Below are 13,608 nucleotides of genomic sequence, written 5' to 3'. Positions count from 1 at the left end.
GATACACCGGAGCGCCAAGTAGGAAGTGGAGCGCACAGGAGGAGACAACCGTTTCATTGCAGACTGTTATGTTTATGTGGAGAAATGGCAGTGCATACATTATTTGAGATATATTTCAAACTCGGACTTCATTTTATGGACATTTCGGCCAGAGGTATAGAGCTATTTGTTTAAGCACCGGATCGGCAAGACAGGAGAGTCTAAACCAGTCTGCCTTGCAATACATTATTGCGCAATCTATGCCTGTGAGCGTGCTGCGCGAGCCGAGATGATGTGTGTGCGCGTAGTTGAACCTTTTCATATTTAAGTTTGTTGTGTGTGTGTGTGTGTGTGTGTGTGTTCGTTTTAAAGACCCCCATAGAGCTCAGTTTATAGCTTGAACCCTGACCAAGCCGTGTAATAAAAGTTGTTGGTAGCCTTAAGGGCCTACACAGTTGTTATAATATACAACATTGCCCTTCACTGGATGTATAATGAGCTGCACTAAACTAACATTTTAGCATTTAAAATACCTAGCCATTCTTTTGCGGTTATTTTGGTAAAGTAACTCAAAAGTAATATAAAAGTAGTGTAACTCATTACATTTCAGAGACAGTAATATTGTAATGTAACTTATTACTTAACTTAAGACAGTAATAAGTAATATGTACTGTATTACATTTTGGAAGTAACTTGCCCAACACTGTGTGTGTCCGACACCGGCATTTGTTTTCAAATGACCATGAACAGTAATTTACACACATCTGGCCAACTCCATAGGTATATGTGTATTTCCAAGTGAAAGAAGTTCGTTTAATCTTAATCTCGATGTAGTGCTTAGTCCTGTCGGAGTGCACCGGAATGAACAACACTATCCTAATATCTTAAAACAAATGCCCACACACACACACACACACATACACACACACGCCCTGGCGACCGGACATCTTCATAAAACTAATAATACGGCGTAATAATCTTGCAGTTCGATGTGTCTAACCATAACAAAGTATATCGTGCGCACGAGAGAGTTATTTTTTTTTCCTCATGAACCTTTAGGGCAGTGACCATCAACTGGCAGGCACGACGGGGGTGACTGTGGCGTTGGTGGAGTGGTTAGTGCGTTCGCCCCCCACTCATTTCTTTTAGTAATGTGCAGTACCGGAGTCCAACAGAGAGGCAGCAGCTGCGGGACAGTAGACTGCGTACTGCGTAGCCTTCCCTGCCCTGAAGAAGAAGTGATCCTTCGTTGTGAAGAGTCTGCTTTATGCGCTCCGCAGCAGTAGCCCCGCTGCGATGCTCCGGCGACTTCACAGTACATGCACCCCCCCCCCCAACAGAGTCCAACAGAGAGGCAGCAGCTGCGGGACAGTTGCCTAGAAGTGATCCTTTGTTAGCGTTCAAGGTTCAAGGTTCAAGGTTCTTTATTGTCAATCTGACATAGCTACAGAGTAATTATGTAGTTGAAAATCTTATGTCACAGGCTTCTCCAACAATGCAACATAATAACATAATAACAATAAGAGCAAGAGCAATACAAAAAGAAAAATAGTTATAAAAATGAAATGAAGTGATGATGTGGAATAGTGCAGTACGAGTCTATATACAAGTTATTGGAATGATATATATATATATATTAGGTATTAGATACATACTACTGAGTAGCAGATGAATGTTTGAAGTTGTTTCAACAGTTCCATTTTTTAAACAGTCTCACTGCCCGCGGGAAGCAACTGTCTCCGAATCTTCTTGTCCTTGCCAGGATGCTGTGCGGTAACGTCTGCCAGACGGCAACAGAAAGAACAGTTTGTGGCTGGGGTGATGGGGGTCTTTGATAATCCGTAGTGAGGGATTTCTTCCTGAGCCACTGGGAGTAAAGGTCCCTCCATGGATGGCAGCTCCGTCCTGGTGATGTGCTGTGCAGTTTTCACCACCCTCTGTAAAGCCTTACGATCGAGGTCGGTGCAGAGTGAAGAGTCTGCTAAGCTTTATGTGCTCCGCAGTACCTGAGCGTGCTTCCACTAGCAGCCCCCCCCCCCCCCCCCCCCCCCCCGGTCCACAAAGTTCAAAATTCTGGGCTATAAACATCGATGGCCCGCTAAAGTATCTATTGGATACATTTTGGCCCTTGGACAAATGTAGTTGGTGATCCCTGCTTTAGGGGCTCCGTAGTTAAGGGGACAGGTGAGCCCATCCACCTGATGTGTGAGCGGCTCTAGAGAGGAGCACTATTATACACCAAAGCAATTTCCTTGTAAGTGTAAACGTATAAGGCTATAAACCTGATTGTGATTCTAAGGAATGATGTGGAGTACAGTTTAGAGATTGATGCCCAACTGATGCCTGCAGGCCTCGAGTTCTGGGTTGGATTGAGATAGATACATTCACTGGTTTATCAAAGTCACCTGGGCAGCTTGGCCTCACATGCAGAGCTTCTGATGAATAAGCATATTTAATCCACTTACATGGAGGGCACTCAACATGAAGCATGGCAACAGTCACCATAGCTACAGTCTCCACATGTTTGTCTCCAACAAAAGATATCTTAAGTGGCAACTCTGACACACACACACACACACACACACTATCATTTTGATCGCTGAAAACATGACCTTGAGCTTGTGTGAGTAATAATGTGTTTATTTTGTCTTCAAGCAGGTTCCAACCAAGAGTTGGAACGGAATAAATGGACACACTGAAGTGTATCATCAATACAAGGACAACCAAAACCAGGTGTGTGTGTGTGTGTGTGTGTGTGTGTGTGTGTGTGTGTGTGTGTGTGTGTGTGTGTGTGTGGTGTGTGTGTGTGTGTGTGTGTGTGTGTGTGTGTGTGTGTGTGTGTGTGTGTGTGTGTGTGTGTGGTGTGTGTGTGGTGTGTGTGTGTTGTGTGATGTGTGTGTGTGTGTGTGTGTGGGTGTGTGTGTGTGTGTGTGTGTGTGGTGTGTGTGTGTGGTGTGTGTGTGTGTGTGTGTGTGTGTGTGTGTGTGTGTGTGTGTGTGTGTTGGTGTGTGGTGTGTGTGTGTGTGGTGTGGTGGTGTGTGTGTGTTGTGTGTGTGTGTGTGTGTGTGTGTGTGTGTGTGTGTGTGTGTGTGTGTGTGTGTGTGTGTGTGTGTGTGTTAAATATGGACCCCTCCGCTCCCCATAGCTCCCCGGTGCCGTACAATAGCTGCCCACTGCTCCTAGCACTAAGATGGGTTAAATGCTGTGACCACATTTCACTGTGTGTGCTGTGTGCATGTATGGTGACCATTAAGAGGGTTTTCATCCTCCAATTCTTCTCATTTAGGCGTACTGCTATTATGAGGATAGTGTTCAAAACAGGAAGGTCAGTTGTGTCAGTGCTTCCAGCTGTTTGTTTCCTGGCTGCTTCAGCAGATGCCACCTGTCAGGCTTTGTGGGGGGCTGAAGGGAACTCAAAGAAATTATACTCAGGCTTGAATCCAAATGTGCTCCTCTGGACTTGTGGACTGAGCTACAATGGTCACTACAATAATTAATAAAACATGTATCAAATAAAACCACACAACTAACAAAGTCAATTAAATAGACTCTCTAGCTATTTTACATTCAATGTCTTAAATTGTTGGTGAAAACCCTGATGATTAATGTATAAATACAACAAGCAATATGGAGGGCAGCAAAAATGATTGAGCTTTCGTTCATATATTGTACGATAAATCCGCAATGTAAAAATGACCGAGGTCATGTTCATATATTAACTTTTAACTATTTTCACAGACATATACTGAACCGTTGTGGCACATCATTAACACATACAGTATCATAGAATCCATGTTACCTTGATAAATATGATATTTTTTTATTAAAAAACGGCAAAGCCGGCAAAGTCCACCAGTGTGCAGCTGTGGGGACGTGGGAACATTTGGGTTCAGCCTCAGGGTTTCTGGAACTTCTTTGGAAATATAGTTGGGTCGGGTTTATGCAATTGCTCTGTCCACTTCAGTTTTATCTTTCTGTCACCTGATGCATTGGTCTATACGGCAGACCCTGTTCATCCATTACACCTAAAGAGTCAACAGGCTGATTAATGCTTGCATTTGAAATTGGTTGACAAAGGTGGTGGTTGGTGTGTAACTGGTGACTTATTTGGATAAAATCCTCTCTATAACTCCTCAAACCATTATGCCTCTGTTCCTCTCTTTGATTTACTACCACACAATGTGTCAGAGGTCACCGTTTCAAATGATCCTGTTCCTGCATGGTCTTTCTGCCTAAAAAATCACTGAAAAATATAAAAACCAGGGTACTGTTGACGATTGGGTGTTGACTTCATTGTCCATGTGAGGGGTGTTTCCCCTGCAGCCCTGATGCTTCTGCTCCTCTCCTGCAGAGTTACGACACAGAGCTGTTGTTTGCCCGCGACAGTGTGTGTGTCCCCGCGCAGACCGTCGTGGTGGTGAAGAGGGAATCCGAACCGTCCGCCATCAGCTTCATGGGAGCTCTACGTATACCAGTCAGTGACACACACACACACACACACACACACACACACACACACACACACACACACACACACACACACACACACACACTTTACTATATAAATGTTTACAGGTTAATAGTAATAGAATGCATTGTTAAAGTAACCCTTTATGTCTTGTGTGACATATGCTGCCAGTTGTGTCTGTATGAGACTGGTCCATCAGGTCAAGGTCGCTACCGTGGGATGTTTTTACTGATAATGACAGTTATCATTCAGTCACAATAAATCAACTCTTCCAAACAACCTTTATTAGTGTGTGTGCTCTTTGTCTCTGCAGGGAGTGATCGAGTTCTCTCTGTGTCTGCTGTTTGCAAAGCTGGTCAGCTACACCTTCCTCTTCTGGCTGCCGCTCTACATCACCAAGACCGGTGAGGATCTCTTACTGATAAACTAATCAAAGTAATGTCAAGAAAATGTAAATCCATTGAATCCTTTTTTTTTTCTTTTTTTGCTGTATGTGCCTGTTCTCAATGTTTAACTGATACAATATTAAACATTAGGGCATACAGTATTTACCCCAGGAGGTGGACATATTCTTAGAGCTATAACATTACATTAAACACAAACATGTCACATACTTTGTGTTTATACACATTGCCCCCCATCGGAAATGGAAACTTGGACATCCCCCACAGAAAATAAAAGTTCAATGGGTTTGAACAAATAGACTCCACGACTAACAGGAAACCGTTTCTTTATGAACCTGGCTGGGAATCTTTTTCCAAATTTCCAAACTTTTTTTCATGAACTCAAATCAAAGGGGAAACCTTATATTTTGTGCCAGCCCATTGACCCCTGTCCTTTGTCCTCTGAGAGACTGCTCTTGATGGTGGTCATTGTCTGACGTTAAGGTCGCATTCACACCTAATAGTCCGCTTCTCTGGTGCGCACCAGACGACATTTTGTTACATTGTTTCATTTTTCAGAAGGTTCGGTTTGCGTTCACACAGGCGAAACTCAAACGGACTATAAACTTTAAACACAAGGCATGTGCACGGAAAATGCTGTTCAAGGATTGGTCAGACATTAAGGGGTAAAAACGCAAATCCCGGCAATTTTTTACCGTAGCCTCCATGGAGCATCGGGCAGGTTATTTTCATGCTGCTGTTAATCTGGAGAGCATATCAACAGACACTAGTGGCCCGCGCATATGATTATATAATCAGAACGTGCGTTAAAAACATTATAACACATATAATGAGAGACGTTCTACAGTAAGGAGGAGTTTCACCGACGACAGGTGGCTCTGACTTGTATGTATAGTTGACGGAGCATTTTTACTTTTACACGACACTGTTCAACTCTTCATTCTGCTTCAGTCTTTCGCTAAAGATTTTGAAGACATCCGTGTTCTTGTGACTCGTAAATACTGTGCTTCCTATGTTTTTGGTGCGGACTGCCTTCACACCAGCGATGAACCGCTCCAGAGTTCACTTGCAAGCGGTCCGAGACCACCTTTTTTAAGTGGACCAGAGTCCGGTTGTTTAGTTCACTTCAGAGGTCTCGGACTGTGTTCACACAAACCCAAACGAACCGCACCAAGCGGCTAAATGCACCAGGGTTCGATTCAACCGGACTAAACAAGGCTGGTGTGAATGCGACCTAAGAGAGATTAAAGTTGTTGATTTAAGTTAAAGGGGACCTATTATGCAAAATTCACTTTTGATGTCTTTTATACATAAATATGTGTCCCCCGGTGTGCCAGAGAACTCACAAAGTGTCAGAAAATACAACCCTCTCTCTTTTCCTCCGTGCGCAAATCTCTAAAAACGAGGGTACAACGGAGCTGATCCAGATTTGCTGCCGATATGACGTAATATTGGAAATGTGGGCTGGCTTTACACACACAGCCCTATCGGAAACGTTGCTATCAGAAACAATGCCTGACTGTTTTGGACGTAATATGGTCTTTGTTTACATTAGCATCGCTAACACTCAGAGCTAACCTGTACTGGAGAGAGTATGTGTACAAAATCAGGATATAAAAAGGAACTCACCTTGTGGTAAACCCGCAAGAGAAAAAGCATTTGAGTTCCATACTGTTTCAGAAATAATCCATGATGTGGTTTTGAACATGATATGGGATTTAATCACAGCAGTGTTTAGCTGACAATCTGCCAGTAGAATCTCCCGCATGAGCAGGCATAAGCTCCGCCCCCTCTTTTTATTTTTAAGCTTTTTACCATCACAGATGAGAGTAACACCTACGTCACTTCCGGGTGAAAATTACTTCTTTACTCAAGTAAAAGTAAAGAAGTATGGGCTTCGAAATGTACTTAAAGTGGACCTATCATGCTATATTTGAATAATATATTGTAGGGCCATACTTATATAAGGTATATTTATACGTTTTCTTTTTGAAAATACCAAACAGATCATGCATTTTAGCCATGCCTCATTTCGCTCTATTTTGCTCTCCTCCACCCTGTCTTTGCATGTGCTGCAGCTGACCACGCCCCCCTGCAAAGGAGGGGGCCGGAGTTACGAGCGTCATGTTACCATGCTGTTACCATAGGCGCGTTCACAACCAAGTACTTTTCCCACAATAGTTCATGAGAGCTCTTTTAGTTCTGATGAACTAAAGCAGATCGCGTTCACACACCCAAAATGAGTTCCTGGGGGTGGATTAGGCAAATGAACCGCTGACGTCACTTCGTCTTCTTCTGCTTGGGGTTTACTGGCAGGCCGCAAACAACTTCACGGCGAGTACAGTAGGTGGCGGTATGCACCTTAAAGTTGCAATCCGCCAAAAACCGAGAGAAAAAGAAGAAGAAAAACCTCCCGCGTATACTGCTGCCGCGCCACCTGCTGTAAATGAGGCGTCTGTTTACCTTCCGACCTCAGACATGAGCTTCGTCTGAGTTATTTAAGCAAACACAAATACAGATCGTCGACCAGTCAAATGCAATAGCAATGCTGATTCGGAAGCGAAGGCGGTTTAAGAAGGATTGACAAAATGATTGGACGACGACATGCACGCGCTACGCTACGTGTGGAAATGAATAAACTGTGCCAGGTGTGTCGTATGCACACTAAATAGGCTCAGCAGCTAACACACCTTTATTAATATCCTCCTGAGAGCAACTGCATCCGTCTGCCATGAACCCTACAGAAACCTACGTGTTAGTTTTGGCCCATAGTGGCCTCCATTTGTGTCGTGTAAAATGGGGGAAATCAAAGTTAGCAAATCCCCATGTCATGTTCATAAAACATTTAGTTTTAGGTCAAATAATTATTACACTGCTCTGAAACTCACTACACTAACTCCTAAGATGTTCCCTTACTATAATTAATTAAAATATTGAACTCACAACACTGGTAATTACAAACATAAAGGGGACCTATCATGCAAAATGCACTTTTGTACGTCTTTTATACATGAATATGTGTCCCCGGTGTTCCAGGGAACTCACAAGTGTCAGAAAACACAACCCTCTCTATTTTCCTCCATACCCAAATCTCTAAAAAAGGGGCTGCAAACGGATCTGATAAAAACTGATCCAGATTTGAACACTGTCCTGACGTCAGGACGGTGGCGCTACGGCTATTGGGCCAACTCCACCAATCAGGAGGAGACAGCCACGGCCATTGCCGTTCGAAAGCGCTGGAGACGCTGTAGTACATATGCCAGGCCAGTAGATGGTGCTGTTCTCACAGAATCTGCCCTTACACAAACAGAGCTAAACATTTTCAAATTGAGCGAAATGAGGCATGGCTAAAATGCATGATCTGTTTGGTATTTTGAAAAAAAAAAAGTATAAATATGCCTTATATAGGTATGGTCCTACACTATATTATTCAAATATAGCATGATAGGTCCACTTTAACCATTTCTCTTTCTATAAATAAATAGTGCTTGTGTTGATGGGCGCCATTTTGAAATACAATGAAATTATCTTTTTTGAAAGCCACAATAAATAAAGCTTCGCCAGTTTATAACCGATGAAACATGACGGTATCAGAATAATCACTTACATGTGATGTATAGGATGCTACACAGGTCACTGTAAAGATAAGTGTCAGAGGAGAAATAAGCAAGCTTAGTTACATGAAATGTAATGAAAAATGTAAGATACAGGCTCTGTTTAATCGCCATGTAGGGTTCTCTTTTATTGCACACTCAAGACAATATCAATAAACAGCATCACGCTGTCCCAGGTGTGTCGTATGCATGTAAATAGAAGTTAACATTTTCAATATCAAATTAAGTGTCAGTATTATCAAAACATATATATATATATATATATATATATATATATATATATATATATATATATATATATATATTATATATATATATATATATATAGTATATATATATTATATATATATATATATATATATATATATATATTCAATAGGTAGGCTCAGCAGCAGACACACCTTAGTGCAAAGTGAAGTTGTCAGTATTAATAACAGTGGCATATATATATATAATCACAATAATACAAAATGAACTGTCCCAGGTGTAGGCAATTTGGGGTGAAGTGTCTGTCCAGGGACACAACGACATGCTGACTGCAGTGGGGTTTGAACCTGTGCTCCCCTGATCCGAACAGCAACGCACCAGACCACTGCCACCCAACGCCTCCCAACAAGTCATTGTACAGTTTATCAACGACGACAAGTTTTTCTTAATTTTTTATTGAAGGCCTGTTGGATTTAATCAGCTCGCTTAGCACTGCCAGAAGCCCAGCCTGAAAGGTATTTTGTTGCTCCACCGGGCGCGCCGACACCATCCACCTGGCGCGCAGCCTGGCGCGCCGCCGAAGTCAGCATGGCGCTGCATCACCATGAGCAGCTGGTCGTCCGATTCCTGGGCCTTGTGTGAATGTAGCAGCCGTTCGTCGTGCATCTCCTTGGCACGCAGGTCCTCATTCTCCTGTGCTGACCATGGCACGGCAGTCCATCGCCATGATGGTGTCAAGGAAGCTGTCATCCCGTGCCCGCTTTCCTATGAGGAGAAATATACAAGATCAGATTAATCGCCATGAAGTTCTATAACATACTAGGAATTTGTTTACTAGCAGGTTGTCAACAGAGACAACATTGGACAGGGTGCAGACAGGGACAGTGTACAAAATGCAGGTGTAAAGTAGAAGATAAGATAGCACTCAAATAGCTGACGCTCAAAGTGCCCTTATTTATTGTTTTATATTTTTTTAGAGTGCTTAATGTACGCTTGAACTAAGTTTTCTTACCGGAAGTCATGTGACCTCTAGCCCGGATGTTTATGAGAGAGTGAAAAGGGCGCTTAAAGTGTAAACGATGTATTTTCACGGTGTTTCATAATTGTACCAAGAAGGAAATAAACGTGATTAGTGGACATCAGTTTGATGCGTAACGTTCTTTCAAGACCAGAGTAGTTACAGTGTGTTTGGATGGTTGAAAAGGAGACGAGAAAGTGCTGCTGTTGTGATCCGGAGGGGAAAGCTCACTTGTTTCCAATCCAGAGAGTTGTCCTGCTTCGCCTGAAACACACGATTAGTGCCATGAGTTTAGTGAAGCAAATTACAGAAAACATTACACACTTATTCACAAGTCAAAAAACGTTTTCCATAGCGGCCGAGAATGATGTTATTAGCCATGCTAGGCTGAACTGGCTAGCAGTGTTAGCCAGTTCTGGCTAGCATGGCTAGCTCGATCTACTGAGCAAATAAAAGTACATCTGAGACCCAGTATTGTGCAGAGTTAAAACAGTGCAGTGCATGTAGTTTATTTTACCTTCGTAGTCGTTGGACAATTCCAGGCCACTGAATCCGCCGTTTTCACCACAAGTGCCGGAGAATGAGGGTCTGGTGGCCGAGCAGAGCATCCAAATCGATCATACCATTTACGGGTCTTCCGGCCGTTACCACTCTTGTTATTATGGTCTTTTATTTGTTTGTAGTCCTGCTTTAGTTTCTTTATTTGTCCCGGCATGAGTGTGCGCTGTGGAAGATTCCCATGTCGGCTAACTTTAACCGAACAACACCGATACATTTTGCAGTTGGAAACTGCCTTCAGGTAGAAGCTGCTGGATCCCATCCTCCGAGTAATCGCCAGACGTGCCGACACATCCTCATCACTCCACCGCTCCAATGATTTTTGTATTCTTATTGTTGCCATAATAACTGCTTTCACAAAAGTTACTCTCGTTGGTGCGCCAGCAAATGCAATGGCCGCTCCAAAAAAAAAATTCAGAGTTAAACCGGGGCATGGTTTGCATTCCGCACAGCCAATCAGACGTGTGAACTATTTTCTCCCACGAAAGTCCCTGTTCTCTAGCAGGGACTGAAAAGCGGGTAAAAATTGTTCTGATGAACTCATTTAGTTCCTGAGGCTTTTGGTGTGAACGCAAATATATCGTAGTTCTGATGAACTATTGTGGGAAAAGTACTCCAGTGTGAACGCGCTACATGCTGTTACCATGCCACGCAACCTCTCATTCCCCCTGATAGGTGGAGAGTTGGCCATATAGGCGTAGCTCCTCCGTCCTGACGTCAGAGAAATGTTCATATCTGGATCAGTCTGTATCAGCCCCGTTTTTAGAGATTTGGGGTATGGAGGAAAAGAGAGAGGGTTGTGTTTTTCTGACACTTGGTGAGTTCCCTGAACACCGGGGACACATATTCATGTATAAAAGACGTACAAAAGTGCATTTTGCATGATAGGTGCCCTTTAAGTAAAACGTACCCATAACTACCAACTGTAACTGACCTCACTTTATATTAATAGAACAATAATGTCATTGTTAGCTAATGAATGTTTCGATGCTGAACAACAGCAAAATGAACAACGTTTTCATTGGTCCCTCTTCTTTAGAGAAGACCAGGAAATGATGGATACACGGATCGTGTTCAAATCAATAGACACGGCAATGACTCTAAATAATGTGTGTGTGTGTGTGTGTCAGCTCACCTCGATGCAAAGAAGGCTGGAGATCTCTCCACCCTGTTTGACGTGGGAGGAATAGTGGGTAGGTGCTTTTGTTCAAACTTTAATATGTTTTATCTTGCTCTTATCTAGACAGAGGTTAGTGTGGGTGTGTGCATCTAACTTTTCTATTTGCTGTGTGTGTGTGTGTGTGTGTTGTGTGTGTGTGTGTGTGTGTGTGTGTGTGTGTGTGTGTGTGTTGTGTGTGGTGTGTGTGTGTGTGTGTGTGTGTGTGTGGTGTGTGTGTGTGTGTGTGTGTGTGTGTGTGGTGGTGTGTGTGGTGTGGTGTGTGTGTGTGTGTGTGTGGTGTGTGTGTGTGTGTGTTGTGTGTGTGTGTGTGTGTGCTGTGTGTGTGTGTGTGGGTGTGTGGTGTGTGGGTGTGTGTGTGTGTGTGTGTGTGTTTGTGTGTGTGTGTGTGTGTGTGTGTGTGTGTGTGTGTGTGTGGTGTGTGTGTGTGTGTTGTGGGTGTTGTGTGTGTGTGTGTGTGGTGTTGCCAGGGGGGATCCTGGCCGGCGTGCTCTCTGATCCGCTGGGGAAGAGAGCCACCACCTGTGCAGTCATCTGCGCTGCTGGGCTGCTCCTACAGTGAGGGTTGTGACATCAAACATAGTGGCTTCTAACTATGTTAGTAATTCAACATTGTTAGATTTCTCTTCCTTATGGTTTCAGACTCACGGTTTTAAACATGCTCCTCTGCTGTGCTGTACTTAAAGCAAACATTCTTACTGAGGCCAAATGTGTTGGTTTGTTAGCAGCGGAGCGTAGACAGATTACACAGTGTTTTTTGTTTGTGTCCATGAAGAGAAAGGCGTATTAGGGCTACTGAAGCTGTTTCTGATAACCAAAGAGGCTCCAGTCACAGTGGTGGACCAATTCAAACCAGATATGCCTCTTTACATTTTCTCCTTTCACTGAAATGAATGTAACATCAGGCTGGTGTACAATTGAGTGTGAACAGTGGTTGAGCGTGTGAGTGTTTGACCCGTGTTTTCTCTCTGTCCTGCAGCTGTATGGCTTCTCCATGATCAGCGAGTTTGGGTTTGGGCCAACCATCGGTAAGATCTCTCTCTGCTGAGGACAGGATGTCCATTCGTTTTTATTCACTGATTCTTTAGAGAAGCAATGGGTTGTGGGTTATCAAAATGAAGCTAAACTACACCAATGCTGTTGTTATGTGCTCATTTAATGAATGGCTTCGTTTTGGTAGAGGTGGGGGTTGGGGGTGGGGGAGTTGAATTCATACAGATTTATTTAGTATTAAGTGATGATTAAAAAGGTTTTTTATGATGCAAAAAGGACCTTGTTCCGAGAAATGTTTTGCATGCACTTTTATTTCGTTTTAGAAATACACTTCAGAATATAGTGAGTCACTTCCTACAGTGAGGGAAAGCAGTGACCTTACCAGAAGCTCTGGTCGGGACAGTCTCTCTGACCTAACCTTTTCTCAATGATATGGTCAAATCAATAACAAAATGTTTACACACTCCTTCCCAGTTGTTTGGTTTGTAAAAGCAAAGCTTTTTCAGATAGGTTTGTGTTTTAAAATTCTGTCTTCTCTTAACAGTCCTGAACACAGTTTAGGATTTATATTACTATATCAACAACATACCAACATACCAGCATTCATCCCTCTGTGTGTCCAGCTGCTATTTATGGATCCAGATGAATGAGGTCCCACGACCTGGCTAAATTGATCCCATGCTCATTGGTTGATACGTTTTAATGAGCATCAGCGTCTCATTCAGACACTGGCTCCCTGACGACTCTTTAATCATTCACACCGAGCTGCAGCTCATTACCTCACAATACCTGCAGGAGTTTGTGATGACACGGTGTGATAGAGCAGAGGGTGAGCTGCAGTATCAATACAACAACACACTCTGACTCAGGGAAGCATAGCTGCTGCTGTACTGCTCTCAGCTCGCAAACTGAAGCACCATACACTTGATCAAAATGCCAGATATATTTCAGCATGAGGGGGAATATTGAGTTAGAAAGGAGCACAGTGGACGTGGGTGGCTGTACTCCATAACTCCATGACTGTGTGTGTTCCAGGCATGCTGCTGGTGTGTGGAGGGTTAGTCAATGGACCATACTCCCTCATCACAACTGCAGTTTCTGCTGATTTGGTATGTGTTTAACTCTAACTCCAGTCTGATGAATTGTACACAGTTATAAACTAAATCAGCTCAGGCACCCTCTTATTTCCT

The 13,608-nt window shown here is 43.2% G+C and overlaps 1 protein-coding gene across 1 annotated transcript in view; it reads left to right on the top strand.

The window, feature by feature from the left end:
• The window catches only part of slc37a1 (solute carrier family 37 member 1), a 30,030-nt gene that overhangs the window by 12,275 nt on the left and 4,147 nt on the right, over window positions 1-13,608 (top strand). The window contains 8 exon segments of the mRNA XM_034134307.1: window positions 2,638-2,712; window positions 3,266-3,304; window positions 4,331-4,453; window positions 4,761-4,851; window positions 11,379-11,441; window positions 11,896-11,957; window positions 12,381-12,453; window positions 13,454-13,527. Coding sequence (XP_033990198.1) covers window positions 2,638-2,712; window positions 3,266-3,304; window positions 4,331-4,453; window positions 4,761-4,851; window positions 11,379-11,441; window positions 11,896-11,957; window positions 12,381-12,453; window positions 13,454-13,527 — 600 coding nt within the window.

Source organism: Trematomus bernacchii, unplaced genomic scaffold (genome assembly GCF_902827165.1).
Source record: "Trematomus bernacchii unplaced genomic scaffold, fTreBer1.1, whole genome shotgun sequence".
Taxonomy (NCBI): Eukaryota; Metazoa; Chordata; class Actinopteri; order Perciformes; family Nototheniidae; genus Trematomus; species Trematomus bernacchii.
The sequence above is the reverse complement of the archived record's forward strand: the minus strand, read 5'-3'. Positions and strand labels throughout refer to the sequence as shown.